The sequence below is a fragment of the Rhinolophus hipposideros genome (genome assembly GCF_964194185.1).
Source record: "Rhinolophus hipposideros genome assembly, chromosome: 18".
In the NCBI taxonomy this organism is placed as follows: domain Eukaryota; kingdom Metazoa; phylum Chordata; class Mammalia; order Chiroptera; family Rhinolophidae; genus Rhinolophus; species Rhinolophus hipposideros.
Window position 1 is genome coordinate 2,020,697 of NC_138064.1, and position 16,011 is coordinate 2,036,707.

The window sequence follows — 16,011 nt, forward strand, 5'->3', positions numbered from 1 at the left end:
GGCTTTCCCAAAGGTGAGAGCTAAGTGAGAGAAGCCCTCATGGTTGGGGCCCTGGCAGCCAGAGGTCCCCAGGATACAGTGAGGGAGCTCTGCACTTTCCCTAACACTGCTGAGACTTGACCTGGAAAGGAGATCCCAGAAGGCTCTTCTTCCTGGAAGCTGCTCTGCCCCTCTCACTCAGCCAGGCTGGAAGCGCTGGCAGCGCACCGTCTCCACGCCACTTGGAGAGCCAGCTCTCCTCCACATCCCAGGCAGCTGGCTGCGTGTGGAGAAAACGCACAGGGTGCTCGTTCCCTCTGTGCATCTGCGTCCCAGTCTCCACGGCCCCCTGCCTCTCGGCCATGTTTTAGTCATCCTGACCTCATTCTGGATTTGCATTTTATTTCAGTCTCTTTTCTACTCTCAAGTCACAAACACCACCTCCGCTGCCCTCAGTTCCAGCAGATGGCCGATCTCAGCCTCCTAAGAGCAGATCTGTTTCCGGTGCTCTCAACATCTCTTCTACTTCCCTTCCGACTTTATGCTTTGACTCGCCTCCCTCCCAGTGTACCCTGCCTTGCTTTTCCCTCCAAGGCAAACCTGCTTCTTCATTTCCAGCAAATTCCTGTCACTCGGCCATGCGAGTATCATGTGTCACGCCTTTCCTTGGCAAATATAAACCGAGTCTGTCTTGTAGGAAAGGGGAGACAGAGGGTTGCGGGAGAGAGACTGCAGAGAGTCAGAAAGTAGACGTGCTCCCTGTGGATTTTTAGGAGTTTTTTAGTCTCGCACGTACGTCCCTCCGGATTTCTGAATGTAAAGAGGGAACCGCTCACAACTGTCTGCTAAACTAATCAGGCCTTTGAATTCCAAATCCAACGCAGTTTGGTTCAAGTTTTTCAACAGTGGCAAAACAAAGATGTCCCCAGGATGAAAAGCCAGAGGGGGTCCATTAGTAAGGAAGAAATTCAAGAAAAGAATAAAGGAAAGAAAAAAAAAAAACCCAGATGAAAGTGGACAGAAAAAAGCCCAGGGCAGTGGAGAGTGAATGAAAGGGAAGAACGGCAGCCAGGACCAGGCTGGGGGCCGGCCACGGAGGTGGGAACACGGCCGCGAGCCAGAGAGTGACAAGTAGGTCGTGCGTCCAAGGGCATCAAGTGGGCGGGAGGTCCTCCAAACCCGGCCGAGCGGTCTGTGGGGAAAGAGGGAGCAGGGAGCGCGCTGGGCAGGCAGCGGCTGCGGCAGGGGAGGCGGGCGCGCGAGCTCCCACGCGGGCCTCGGTGCCACTCGCCCGCTTGTCGCGCTCCGGGCGTCTCCTGTCCCTCTGAGGCGCCACGGCTGCCCGGCATCCCGGCTGCCCGGTCTGGAGAGCTCCCAGTGCCTGCGGGAGGAGAGGAGCTTGGCCAAGCCTGGGCGGCCCCTAGGGCGCGATTCGTTGTGGACACAGAGACAAGACCCGGGGATGAGTGGCGGAGCGCGGCAGCGGCACTGACGCGAGTTAGGGCCGCCACTACCGCCGCCCGCAGCGCGATGAGCAAGCTGGCGGAGACGCCCTAGCGCGGTGAACGCGCAGGTGGAGTGTGCTCTCCGCTGGCGCCCTGCGCGGGTCCCCGGCCACACGGAGGATGGGCGCCAGCGCCCTGGGGCCGCACCCGCCGCTGCTGTCCCCACGCCCACCGCGAGCCCAGAGTCCGGCCCGCGCCCGGCGCTCATGTATGTAGGCTGGGCGCCCGCCCTCAGGGATGAGGGTACTCGGCTGTCTGTGCCCAAGGCAGCGTTCAGCCTCCCTGCTGCTCCGGAGGAGACTCCCCCTCCTCAAGTTTGTAAATGTGGGCGATTCTCCCTGGGCTCAGGTGGACCGGGCAGGGGCTGGGAGTGAGCAGAGGGCGAGCAGACCGAGTCCTCCTACTGGGACCAGGTGAGGAGGGAGGGAGACACCTGAAGCGCGCCAAATTGGGGAGGGGGCGTGGGAGGGGAGGGGGGGAGGCTGGGCCGCCCGCACCCTGCGGTGACCAGGGTTCTCCCAGCCCCTTTGGGCGACGGAAACTTTGGAATCCAGAAAGGCTTCCCGAGACCGGGCGAGGAGGAGGGACCCGCCCCGCCCTGCGCCTTCCATCCGCAGCCGCCCCCCTGCCCAGTTAGCGCTGACGGGGCTCTCCTGCTTCACAGTCACGACCCCTCCTGGGGAAAGCCATTAGGAGCCTGAGCTGTGCCTGAGCGAGGGTCTCTCCTGGCCTGAGAGGCACTGAGCGGCGGGTGGGCGCGTAGCCTCCGGAATCCCCGACCCCGCCACCAGGGGTGGTCAGGGGACATCGTTCAGGGCAGGGGGTCCTGGGGAGGCGGGCGGGGAAGCCGCGCCCGCTCCCGCATTGGAAACATTTAAAAAGTTGTTGGGAATGCATCATGGGGTCCTAGGAGCCTTGTTTAACCCATTTCTGTCCCTTTCCCCCCAAAGCCCTAAGGCAGGCGAGAGAGGGCTTCCCACTAGCTGCCAGCATGTTCAGTCTCCAGCTCCACTGCGGAATTCTCCATTCAGTACCGTTTGGCAAGTGTGGCCAGAGCCGAGGGAGGGGCACCCTGGGCGCCTGAATTACGTGGCTCTACCCCAGGTTTTCGGGGAGTGGGGGCTGGTCCCGCTTGCTCGCGGCTTTTCCGCGGCTCCCACCCGCCCTTGGCGGCTGCGTGAGAAACACTGCGGGGCCGGCGTTTCCTGCGACTTGGCTTCCATGCGTTCCCACGATTCGTGATGTGTGAGCAGTCCGGCTGTGCACCGACGCCGGGCTTGCGGCCCCCGCCCGCACGGTCCCGCTCGTCCATCTAGCGCTGCGGGAGCCGGGCGGCGCGGGGCCGGGTGGGGGCCGGGGCGCGCGCGGGCCGCGGGGCTCAGCTGTGCTGCCGTTCTCTCCGCAGGGACGGTGGCTCCTGGCTGGCGGCGGCGCGCCCCAGGGCGGTGAATGCAACTCGTCTCCCCGCCGCGCTCCCCGCCCGCCCGGCCGCCGGGACGTGGGAGGGGATGGCCAGCTCCACTGCGATGGCAGTGGGCGCGCGGTCCAGCTCCCTCCTGGTCACCTGCTGCCTGGTGGTGGCATTGTGCAGCCCGAGCATCCCGCTGGAGAAGCTGGCCCAGGCGCCCGAGCAGCCCGGCCAGGAGAAGCGCGAGCACGCGTCTCGGGATGGCCCGGGGCGGGTGAGCGAGCTGGGGCGCCCCGCGAGGGACGAGAGCGCCAGTGGCCGGGACTGGAAGAGCAAGGGCGGCCGCGGGCTCGCCGGCCGGGAGGCGTGGAGCAAACAGAAGCAGGCCTGGGCCGCTCAGGGCGAGGGCGCCAAGGCCGGGGACCTGCAGGTCCTGGCCCGCGGGGACACCCCGCAGCGGGAGCCCCTGGCGGCGGCAGCCCAGGACGCGGCGGGGCCGGACCTCGCGCCCGCAACCGAGGCGCCGGAGGAGTATTTGTACCCGGACTATCGCGGCAAGGGCTGCGTGGACGAGAGCGGCTTCGTGTACGCCATCGGGGAGAAGTTCGCGCCGGGCCCGTCGGCCTGCCCGTGTCTGTGCACCGAGGAGGGGCCGCTGTGCGCGCAGCCCGAGTGCCCGCGGCTGCACCCGCGCTGCATCCACGTCGACACCAGCCAGTGCTGCCCTCAGTGCAAGGAGAGGAAGAACTACTGCGAGTTCCGGGGCGAGACCTACCAGACTCTGCAGGAGTTCGCGGTAAGAGGCGAGCGCCCGCGGGCGGCTTCGCACCTCCCAGGACGGGGCGAGCCCGCGCCGCGCGCTTGTGGCCCCGCCTTGGAGACGGGGCGTCTCTGCTTCCCAGAGGCGGAGGGCGCAGAGCAGGCGCCCGGCGAGGCCTCTGCTTTCAGTGCAGAGGTCATCCTTGATGCAGGGTGGCCACCCCACGGTGACCGCGCTGGTCTTCGCTGTAAAAGGCTTTCCTTAGAGTGAAGCCCGCGGCGTGGAAGGGACTGGCCCGAACACTAATTAGCTGTACTTGCAGCATTAATTTACTACTCCTCATTTAAAAGTGTTGAGACTGGAATGCTCAACCTGTTTGCAGACACAGGGCAATTTACCCTGCCATTTGGGATCTATTCTTCAGCTAATAGCCAATTAAGGGAGACTGTTCACATAAATAAGCCATTTCCTGAGATTATGTGTTGGGGTATCATGCAAACGCGCTAACAATTCAAAGAAAAAGGAAATGCTGGCTCATTTGGGTACCAAAACATGGTGGCCTGCCAAAACAGGAAGCCCAGTCCATGGGTGCAAACTTTTATCTTAGATGAGTACTAGTAATAGTAGTAGAAGCTCTGACCATCTCCGGGATGCCCACTGTGTGTCAGGCTCCAGGCTGTGTTTCTCACGTGTGTTAACTTAGCTAAATCTCATACCATGCTATAAAGTAGATTTATTGTCTATTATCTTCAGTTTTGGGAAAAGAGGACACTGAGACAGAATATTTAAATAACGTGTTGAAGGCAATGCGACTCTTCAGAAGCAGACTCCGGTGTCAAGCTGAACCGCTCTACTACGCCCCTCACGCTTCCCCCTCACAGCGCTTGAACCAGCAGCTCAGCCCTGATGGCGCGTGGGTTAGGTGGTAGTGCTGCCCAGCACGCATGCGCTGGCCCCACGTGCACTCCAAAAGCCCTGCCTCCCCACTAGCGGGCCTGGGAAACACCTGCACGGCTGTTTAGCTGTTCCAATACCCCCCATGCCCCCATGCCTGCCCCCATACCCCCACCTCAGCCCCAAGGTAGGTTCAACCTATGGCCTACCTGGACATGACCTGTGGACTTGGCATGCCTGAGATTTCCTGGGCGGCAGAGGGCATCCTGGGACCTATAACCCCCAAAGCTGAGCAGAAAAGGCAGGTGGGGTTCCCTAGTGCACACAGACTTCGAGATCTGCAGATTCAGGATGTGCCCAGGGTGTAACTGCAGGTGATGAGTTTTAGGATTGAATTCCTGAGTGTTGCAGAAGTAGAAAGCCAGGAGAACAGATCTAGGGATGATGTACAAAGTGTGGAAAGAAGATTGACGTGTAGAGTCAGTCGACATGCGCTTCCATTCTGGCTTTGCCACTCACCAGCCCTTGGAGAAACACAGACAGCTTTGGTGAGGAGCTCACTGGAGCCAGGCCCAGGGCCACACAACATAAGAGTCAGGAGCCCTGCCCCTGCAAATGCAGCTGCCTCCTGGGGAGTCCAGCAGCCGCCTCCCAGATGATTTAGGTGCAAGAGGAAAGTGCAGAGGCCGTGGTGGCCCTGGGTGCTGGTGAGGCCCAGGGGACTGGCTCCTTCCTGTTGGCCTGGGACAGGGCTGAGGGCACATATCCAACCAAACAGTGCTCTTGAGGTTTCGGTTGGTAAGAAAATCTGAGTGTTACAAGAGCCAAGATAAGTGGCTGGTCTTCAGTCATTAACATGTATTGTTGCCCGGTATGGAATTCCAGTCATCTTACAAGTGCCCCATGAGGTAGGCTAAATAGCCCAAATACAGGTAGACGGAAGATTCCAGACTTGTGTTTAGTAATTCACGGCTAAGTGCTAGATGCCGTGAGGCTGCCTTCTGTATGGGGTGGGGGGTCTCTGATTCCTGTTGTCAAACATTGGTCAATAGGAAGAATGTGTGTCAGACGGGAGATGGGAGATGACAGCCAAAGGGAGATTGCAAAGATCGCAATCTTGGGAAGAATTCAAGTACCAATGACCTCATTTTTGGAGCATTAGGGGGTACCTTTCCTCTCCAGGTGACACTTCATTCTTAACTTTTGTCCAGTCGTTACCAGCTGAGAGCATGCACCGTGCCCAGATGTTGCAAAGTTGCTACCCGTTTTCAGTTATGTGCCCGCTCCTTTAGAGTACAAGTAAATGACGATTTCATTGTGTGTGTGTATATGCCTGTTCATTTTGTTACTATCAGGAAAATTTCTAGGCATTTCTCTAAGTGTGGCTTTACGTAAGTCATTTAGTGTCTGTATTTTGGTTTGTGGTGTTTTGTTCGGGGTGTAGAAAGGATGAATATAGAAGGGTCCGGGGTCAGCTGTGAGTCCAAGGGGTCTGTAAGTTGCACTAATGGTGAACTGTTGTCATGCAAGTGCCCTGGCACAGCCACTGATCATGTGCCTGCCCCGGGTATCCTGGGCTTCAGAGAGACAAGCGGTAGCCTGTGGTTTGCGTAGCACAAAGTATATGGAAAATGGAAAAGAGAAGCACTTCTTGTCTGAAATGCCTTGTGCTTCTCTCAAGAAAATGTAACTCAAACAAAGGCTGTGGTACAGTCGGGTCAATTTGGACCCTGTTTCCATCGCAAGGAAGGAAGTGAAAGGGAGATCCCTGTGGGGCTGCTTCTGCTGGGAGGCACGCAGGCACTTGAACAGTCTGCCCTCTGCTTCCCGGGGGAGAAATTACTGGCAGAGGCTGGGCGCTCACTGTGGGTCTGGCGTGAGAAGCAGATAGAACCCGAGACCCTGCCATGTGCCTGGGATGTGCATTTGGCCTGTGAGCGGGGGTGCTTCCTCCCTATCTTCTGTGTTTTCTCTCTCCAGGGGCACATGTCTACCTGCTGTCCTCGCCACCCAGGTTTCTCCTCAGTTCGAGCCTGTGTTTCCCCATCTCTCCATGCTCCTTACCCCACTGAAACTCCCTTCCCTTGCAGCCTGGTTGGTCTCAGCCAGATGCCAGCAGACCTCACTCTCAGCTTCAACAAAATACCATTAAGCTGCTAGTAATGATTAGATAATATCCTCCTTCCTCCAGGATGTTTGCGATTTAATTTGAGTGTCCAAATAAAAACGTAGTTACTGGTAGAATGTTCTCCACTGCTTCTCAAATTGTACCGTGTCCTGGCCTTCAACTTGTACCAGCAGGCATCCAAATTTGAATAAGGAAGGCTGTCTATTGGTCTGTATTTTTTAGAAATGAGAGGTGTTTTGGTGTGCTGTCTGCTTCCTAGGGTGCATTCCTTTGCTGGGGCCATCGTAGCAAAGTACCACAGACCAGGCAGCTTAAACAACAGAAATGTGTTCTCTCACATCCTGGAGCTGGAAGTCTGAGATCCAGGTGTGAGCAGGTCTGCTTCCTCCTGAGGCCTCACTCCTGGGCGTGTGGACAGCCGTGTTCTCACGTTGCTTTCCGTCTGTGCATGTCTGTGTCCTCATCTCCTCTTCTTAGAAGGACACCTGTCATGTTGTATTGGGGCCCATCCATATGACCTCATTTTCACGTAAGTACCTCTGTAAAGACCCTTTCTCTAAACACAGTCACATTCTGAGGTGCTGGGGGTTAGGGATTCAACCCCATCTGAATCTGGGAGGGGTGGACACCGGCCGGCCTGTAATACAGTGTCAGTGGCCGTGACTGGCCTCGTAGGTGTGGGCCCAGATGTGTGTGTGTGGGAGGAGCTGCAGCAGGTATGCCTGGAAGGAAGAATCCCTAAAGTGGTCGCTGCTAAACCACTGCCTGACAAACATGGCTCCGCAGCCCATGTAAAGCGCCCTGGTTCTGTTGGTTCCAGCCTGGGCGACACTTCAGGAGCACTCTGCTGATGTCACCGGGTCCTCGTATCGTGCATATCGCACAGCTGGCTGCGACAGGCTCTAGTGAGCAGCTTTGCATGGACCCCTGGTGACTACCAAGTAGCTCAGCAGCACATCAAATTTGAAATTCATTAATAAGAAACGATTCCATTTTGAGCAACCAGAGTTGTTCCCCTCATGGGTATCCTGCTGCCCTGGGCTCTGCAAGCTTGTTTCAGTGTTTTAGAGAACCCAGCGGAATTTATGCGGCTCCCTGAGATAAGGCCGTGCAGGATAACCAATACTTCACATCGCTTTGCTTTCCGTAGGGAGGATATCCGTCTGGTGAGTCCACACCGGTTAGCATAGCTGATCGGGAGCTCCGATTGGCAACTGTGTGAGTCTTTGAAGGAAAAGAAAAATGAATTATTAATAAGTGCTGCTTGCCAGACTGTCTTTCAAAGCTCGAGGACTGTTGACCTAGAGATAATGGAAAGCAGGGTTGCTGGTGAGATGCTTTGGGACCACTGAGGCAACCAGACCCTCCCCTGTGGCTTCAGGGTATGACTCATGACTGACCCTGTTGCAAAATCTCATTTCTAGAAGTTTATTAATGAAAAAAACAACTTACATGAAATTTGGAATCAAAGGCTCCATCTAAATAGATTTCTATTAAAATTATGAGAAAGTGCCAGTATAGAGGAAGACACAGTTCTTCACATTTTCAATTTAATGGTATCTATATCCTAGTGGCTGATGTTACTTAAAACGATGCGATTGTTAGTTCCCTTCTCAAAGGAGAATGAACCAAGCCGTGAGAAGTTTCTGTTCTTCTCCCTGGGCCACGCTGACGTGTGCGCTGGCGGTGCTGCCTCTGCACTTGTTTTGGTTCCGAGTCCGATTTTGTAAGTTCCGGACTTCTCAATGTGTCCTCTTGTCTAAAGCCGTTTACACAGGAGCAACTAACCAAAAAAGGGGAATCCCTGAGGTGTCTCGGGACCTTTCAGATGTGTTTCTGCCTCAGGGTGGGGAGGCCTAACTTGGACTGTCAAGCCCCACGCCAATCTGATTTGTGAATATGGTGGGATAAACACCATAAAAATCTGATTTTGTTACAATGGGAAGGAAGGAATCAATATTTATTCAGTGCCCGTATGTTTTATACATTTGGGAAGGGGTGATTCACACCACAAGCTGATGAATTGGTGGCATTTTCTTTATGTTAAAGGAGAGAAAACTGAGGTTCAAAACAGTTAAGTCATTGGAGCAAAGCCATTGAGTTAGTAAGTGGAGGAGCCACTTCTGCTGGGCTCTGAACATTGTATACCTCCACCTGCCACCTCGTCTTTATGATGGTACAGTGACGAAGCGGCATTCTGTGTGTGGCCAAGAGAAGCCAGTCCTTGGAGAAGGGAAAGCTCCTCCAGACTTGGAGCACCTGACCCACGTGTGTGCCCGGTAAATGCTGGATCAATGTGGTTAAGTGTTTATTTATGTGGATTTATGTTACATTTGACTCAAGCTATCGAGGACAAAGTAAGCATGTGTCCTTCAGAGTCTGAAAGCTTGAGTTGTAATGAGATCAGAACCATTTAGTTGTAGGGGCTTCCTGAGCATGAGGGGACGGTCTCCCGGGGCAGAGAACAGAACACTAGGTCTCCAGAAGGGCCAAGACCTTGGACAGTAGCAGACCACAGCGCAGCGTGGTGGCCCCAGAGCCGACTCCGGCCGAAGGAGGTGTCTGCTTAGCTCCTAGCATGTGACATTTGTTTGACTAGTGCAATTTAAGTGAGAGACTCACGTAAATACCCAGATTGCCAATCTGTTGTGCAGAATGGGAGGATCCCCAGGCAGCAGCCATCTGCCAGGTTCGGAGTGGGCCTCCCTTTAGAAGGGCGTTTACTCTCCTGCTGACCACACCCCACTTGGCACGATATACCTGTGCTCTTTTAGCCACATGGCTTTGCCATGCCTCTCTGTTCATAGAGAAATTTCACCCTAGGAAACCGATGCCTGACTCAAAAATCATACAACCAGCTGGTGTCAGGAGGCCTCGGAACTCAGGCCCCACGCTGCCCAGCACCCCCCTTTGGGTGGACAGTCCGTCACCTTCTAGGACAGAGGATCTCTGTCTAAAGACACGGTGGGTGTGAGCCCTGTTCTATTTCATCCTTGTGCCGTGGGCAATTCTCAGAGCTTCCTTATTTTCCAGTGGTAAAAAGTGGAGAGTATCCGCTTATCTCTCACATTACAGAAGTAAAACAGATATACATGGGAGCAGTTTGAACCTACAAAGCTCTGAACAAACAGGAGAGAAGCCCACTGCTGGGTTACTGTGGATTTTCAGGTGTGGTCTGTTGCGTTGCGTCTTAGGGGAGGTGACTACCCCCAGTAAGGTTTTTGGTCTCTAGGACGACTGCCTGTGGAGGCTGCTGCCGTCATTAGCGGGTGACTCTATAAATATTTTCCTATAAATATTTCCTTCTCAGATGATATCTCAAAATCTGATAAGTTCCAAGTAAAAAGTCATTCTTGTATTTATTTATGCAAAGAAAACTGAATATCTGGATGCCATGCACTGGCCTGGCTACCAGAGGTACAGTGACTAACTCCTGGGTCCCCGGTAAATGGGCAGTGACCTATCGTGTGTGAGATGTGCAGGAGCATCAAGAGCGGCTCTGTGGGGAACAGGTGGGAGCCACTCATCTAGGCTCTGTTGTTGGCAATGGTTTGTTTTTAAATGACAGGAACCCTGGGGCCAATTTCTAGGGTGAAGACAAGACTTTGTCTCAAATGGAACGATTGTGAGCTGGAGGAAAGGACGTGGTTTTCCACTCCAGCCGATGTCCGCTGTAGCAATCCTTCATGGTCCGGTTCTGACCACGTAGCTGGAAACCCTTGCTGCTTATCTGTGTCCAGCCTGACATCCTGCCAGCTGGATTTCACTTGGCCATTCTATTTCTGTCGGGCACTGGGGTGCAGCCAGGACACAGAGTGCCTTTGAATCCGCGGGGAAGGATGATGTCAGACGTCTGCCTGTGGCCCTGTGGGTTCTCTCGGAAGCCCCAGGCCCGTGGAGAAGCAGAGGGATGGAAAATCTGGATACCGTGTGGCTCTGCACATTTCCACTCATGGCAAGAATGATTTTGCTTTAAATATGATGACCACCCCTTGGCTGGGATATGGAAGAGTGATAGCTTGAAAACCCATGTGTACAAAACTGATGAAATCCTGGATATCACATACAACACATCTTAAAAGCACAGCTGAAATGGCACAAAAGAAAGAAAAATTCATCCCTAAAGGTGGAGGCCAGAATCCAGAGAAGAACGTCAGCCTTGCAGTGGCAAGTACTGAAGCCTGGGGCCCGACCCTTGTGCTCAGGGCCAGGCTGGGAAACATGACAAGTCCAGGGCCCCAAGTGGAGAGAATCAGATCAGGAGGTGTCTCCCCGGAAAAGCCTCTCATGCAAAGGGGCGATGCGGACAAACTCCCCTGGACGGACCTCAGCCTGTGCGGGATTTTTCTGAACAGTTTCATCTTGAGTGTATGTGGCCTCCTATGGGTGTGGAGTCGAGATTTATGCTTCTCTGAGTGGGCCAAATAATCCAAGTGGACACTTTTGTTCAAAGGGGTCCCAGGCTGGTATCTGACAGAAGCAAATGTACTAAGCAGGAATGCACCCACTGTCCAGGCTGTGAAGAATCCCATAAATTATTTCCAAGGAACATTATGTCAAAATAACATTATGCACAAGAAGAAAGGGCTTTGTGAACAAGAGTCAGCCAAAATAGCAGTCAGATCAGACCCAGACAGACGTTGGGATGTAGATGAGAATATTTAATGTGCATAAAGAAACCACTGCTGGAATAAAAAGTGTGGGTAAATAACACAGGTGTACCCCAAACCCTCGTCAGCTTTGGAAGAGAAGCAGGTGGGACTTGTATAAATGAATGCTATAATAGTTGGATTAATATTGAATGGGAGGGTCTCACAGTACATTAGAAACAGATTACAAATAATTTTGTGAACCAGAAGATAGATTTGAAGCAGTGATCCAGAGAGAGAGGAGGTCTAATGTCCACCAGGTTAGAATTCTGAAAGAGATAGTGAGAACGTGGGCGTCCATGACTTTCTAGTTGAAAGACTACTATTTTCTGATTCAGGAATCCCAAGGAATGTTAAGGAAGATCAATAAAAATAAATCCACATCATAGAGAGACTGCAGAACACCAAAGGCAAAAGAAAGATTTTAAGGGCAACCAGAGAGAAAAGACTACCTATAAAATAACAGCAAGTGGGCTGTCAGCTGACATCTTGTCAACAGGAGAAAACCCCCCAAAATAGAAGAACATCTTTAAAGAACAAAGAAAAAAATAAGTGTTAATCCACTTTATGCACCCAGCAAAACTGTTTTTCAGGAACGAGCCCGAACAAACATATTTTCAGATAAAAATAGAGAGCACATCACCAAGAAATCTTTACTAAAAGAACTTCAAAATGCAATATGAAGGATGAAATTCAGAAAGAAGGAACATGATCCCAGAAGTAAAGTCACCCGGTGAGGAAGGAATGAACCTTTGTTCAATAAGCCATAGATCAGTGGTTGGCCCAGCAGGGGGCATTTGCTGATGTATGTGGACATCTTTGGTGGTCGTAACGGGGGTGGGGTGGGAGGGTGTTACTGACATGGGTGGGTAGAGGCTGCACATGTTTCTGAAATCCTCCAGTGTCCAGAGCAGCCCCTGACAACCAATGTCGGGGTGCTGGGGTTAAGACCCCGACTGTAGACGAAATTGGGTCTCCAGGGAGATAATGACTAACTGGAGATGTACCTAATGTTCTGTACCTTGTGGAGGTTGGTGCGTCTTGCACTGAATTTTGAGTTTAGAATTCTATCTTTAAGCAAACAGGAAATGCCATTAAATACAACTTTTAAAAGTTTTTGGAAAAATAGTATTACTGGGGCCAGCTCAGGTTTAGGCCAAATCACAGAGTAGGTAACCATCTTCAGGGACTCCTGCCGTTGTCCTGGTCACAGACATCCCTGAGCCCCAATCTGCCATGGGCGGCTGCTCCTGCCCTCCTGGAATGAAACTCTCACCACGTCCCACATGCGCCCCTCTTACTTGGCTCTCCATAGCCTTTGCTCACGAGGCAGCTCAGAAATAACTAGTAACATCAACTCAACCAGACGGGTGCTTTCCTCACACGGTGACGTGCGACACTCAATTATACTTCCTTCGTCCAGCTTTAAAGACGGTTTTTTACTTATATTTTACTTTCAAATTTCACATGCTTTTTGTAAAGGTAACTCAGTATTTTTGTTTTAGGAGGCTTGGAACAAGTAACACACATAATCAGTTTCAAGTAGGCCTTGGTTCAGACTGTTAAGGTGTTGGGAGCTTGAGCTCTGCTGCTGGTCACATGCTTGCACTGGTGACAGTTATGTTCTGGGACCTTAGCCAGTGGACAGGCTGTCACGGTGGATCTTGGTTCCCTCGGCTGCAGTGCAGGGAGGGAGTCCGCAGGGGGCCGGGTGCTGACAGGCCCTTGTCACATGGAGCAAAGCTGCCCTGGGCACCTTCGCCTCGACCCGCATGCAGTTCAGCCATGTTGTCACATGTGCAGAAATGTCAGGGGTGGGAAGATTGGAAAAGAAAGAATTCTGACAAGGCCACTGCCTTTCCCTGGGCCTGTGAGGAGCAGGGGACTCGGGTGGCCCGAGGGATAAACTGTGCTCCAATGTCAGTCTCAGCTCAGGTCACCTCCCGCTGGTAACAAAGTTCCCCTCTGGCTCTCCGTGCCCTGCAAGAAGCCAAGGAAATAGCTCATCTTGCTCCGTGGTGACAGTGAGGGGAAGCCGACACAATTCAATGGTCAGCTCTCGGGAACCATGCTGCCTGTGTGTGTGAGTGCCAGCCAAGCTGGGTCCCTTATGAGTGAGCCCTGCAATGTCTGCTCCAGCCGAGCTTAAACCCCATGGAAGGGGCTTCATTAATTGCAGCAACCGCTGGTGGTGTCCCGCGTAGTTTCAGGGTGCTTGGGGAGAGGCTAGGAATCAAGAAGGACGAGACCAGAGCCAGCCACCCGCCTCCCCTCCACCCCCCGCTCTCCGCCCCCCCCCCCAGGCCCAGCAGTGGCCCAGTGATCAGCAGCCCAGGCTCCCTGAGGGAGCACCAACCAGCCAGCCAGACTCTGGCCTCAGATGGCTCCCAGATGGGCGTCCACGTGGCCCCTTCACAGCTGGGGAGTGAGCCCTTTCCTGGAGCTGGGCCAGCTTTGGGCAAAGGACACTGACATGCACCTGTGGCCATCCTCCTTCCACCTGCTCAAGGTGAGCGTCACAATGGCCATCACACGAGGGACGCCACGTGGGAACAGTGGGTTCTGTTTCCTTCCGGGGTGAGTGTGAGTGCTGTGTGTGTGTGAATGTGTGTGTGTGTGTGTGCTGTGTGTGAGTGTGTGTATGAGTGTATGTGCTGTGTGTGTGTGTGTGTGTGTCTGTGTCCGGACGGGCGTGCCCATCACTTGCAGTGTCCGCAGTGACCTCCCCGTCTGCCACAGTCCCCACCGCTCCCTGGTACTGCACCCAGCACACAGCCTTGTTTCCTTGGTGATTCCTGAAAGAATTTGAATGTGTGATTCCCAGGAGAACCAGAGCCCACACTGCCCCTCACACTGTCTTTCAAAAGCCTCCTCTTCGGAAGACGTTTAACCTTCATCACTTATGTATGAAGGGAGAAGCCAGCTCTGCCCTTTCTCCCTGCGCCTGTGGCCCTCCGCTCTCCGTCCTGCTCTGCTGGCTGTGGGCCAGGGTGTGGAGGTCAGGGTTGGTCCACTGTGGGCCCGCATCGCCTCCAGTGCAAACCTCAGGGTGCGGGTGGTGTCTTTGTCAGCTCAGACTGCCGTAATACCGGAGACCGGCGGCTCAGACGACAGAAATTCAGCTCTCACAGTCTGGAGGCTGGAAGTCCAAGATCAAGCTGCTGAGGGCGCTTGTCCTTACACGGGGGAAAGAAAGCAGGGTGATCTCCGGCCTCTTCTGTTCTTCTCAGGTCACTGATTCCCGTCACGTCCTCACCTGACGCAGGATCTCCCAGGGGCAACACGGCAAATACTGTCACCCTGGGGGTTAGGGCTTGGACACATGCATGTTGGGGACACACAAACATCCAGTTGGTAGCAGGGTCCAACCTGGCTGTGCTTCCAGAATGCTGACCAGGTCCGATCTGCAGGCAGAAGGGTCTTCCTCATTCTCGCCTTAGCTACTCGGCTGTTTGTCACCCGAGGAACTCGCCCTGCAGACACTGCCAGCGTTTGCTCCCTCGTGAGGGAGCTCCTGTGTGATCTACACTGATCTCAGGAATTACACTAGTGGATTTGAAGGAGGCTTACATGGAGGGTCTTGCCTCAAGCTCAGCTGTGAAGAAGGAGAACTTATTCTTTGGTGCCGAGAAGAGAGACGTGCTGGGCTGGCTACTCAGGCGGCTGCACTGTTCATCTGTTGTGCTGTAGACAGACTCGTTTTCTGCCTGAGACTGAAAGCCGACAGCTTCTGGGGACGGTTCTTAATTAAGTCCCTTTCTGTGCAAATCCCTTCTCTGACAGAGGATGGAAAGACAGAGAACAGCACCAACCAAAGCATCTTTCTGAAGGGCATAGGAAGCAGAAACATCCTGTCCTTTGGCCAGCAGCTCGTGTTGGAGGCAGGAGAAGGCTGTGGATGAAGTTCACATCACTTAGAGCTGCTCTGTGTCATGAGGAGAGGATGGAGGGGCACACGGGTCTGGACTCTCCAAGCTGGCCCTGGGGACTGCGGCTGGTGACACAGCACCTGGAACCTGGAAGACGCAGGCTGTTGGGCAGGGGCCTCCGTGATGGGCCTGGCCCTCGGCACCTGTGGCTTTCCAGCCTGGAGCCACAGCTCGGGGTGCCTCGGGCTAGTTTGATAAGACAGTTTCAGGTCAGGAGCCTGAAGCAGGATTGAGGAAAAATTGAGTTTGAGGTGACTTGAAGAGGAAGCCTTGACCTGCATAGCTTCATGCAGGAGTCAGGCGGGGCTGGCGAAATCAGGAAGGATGGCCCAGGACGTCCTCCTGAAGGCAGTATGTGAGTGGTCCGGTCGCCTGGCCAGACTCCGAGTTCAGGCCGGTGCCTGACTTGCTGTGACATTCCCGGCAGGTCACCAGACCTGCGGGTAGGTTTTCACTCCAGAAAAAGCAGAATTGCAGGACATCACTCCTGCTTTTTCCTACAGTTCCAAAATAACACAGTTCCTTCCAGGTCATCAGAAGCTACTACAACCCCGTGGTTTAAATAGAAGGGGACTTGGTGAGTCCTGCTAAGGGTGACGCTGGGCACTTTCAGAAAGAGGGACTCAGCAATGGGAAAGGCCACTTTCGCCATCTGGTGACGAAACTGGGACAATGATTTTGGGAGGCTGCTTGTCATCCAGGGCCACTCAAAGACTGCTTTTAGTGACGGCTGTTTGCAGGTGGTGCCTCTGGTGACTT

At 54.0% G+C, this 16,011-nt stretch overlaps 1 protein-coding gene across 4 annotated transcripts in view; it reads left to right on the top strand.

The window, feature by feature from the left end:
* The first annotated feature begins 682 nt into the window (after positions 1-682).
* VWC2 (von Willebrand factor C domain containing 2) overlaps positions 683-16,011 on the top strand; it is a 63,219-nt gene continuing 47,890 nt past the window's right edge. The window contains exons 1-3 of one of the 4 annotated variants that reach the window (XM_081079382.1): positions 1,174-1,897; positions 2,435-2,524; positions 2,890-3,688. In XM_081079382.1, the coding sequence (XP_080935508.1) occupies positions 1,722-1,897; positions 2,435-2,524; positions 2,890-3,688 (1,065 nt within the window). In that variant the 5' untranslated portion in view covers positions 1,174-1,721. Of the gene's footprint in view, positions 1,111-1,173; positions 1,898-2,434; positions 2,525-2,889; positions 3,689-16,011 lie in introns of those variants that run through there. The other 3 variants (XM_081079384.1, XM_081079383.1, XM_081079385.1) reach the window with 3 other exon arrangements.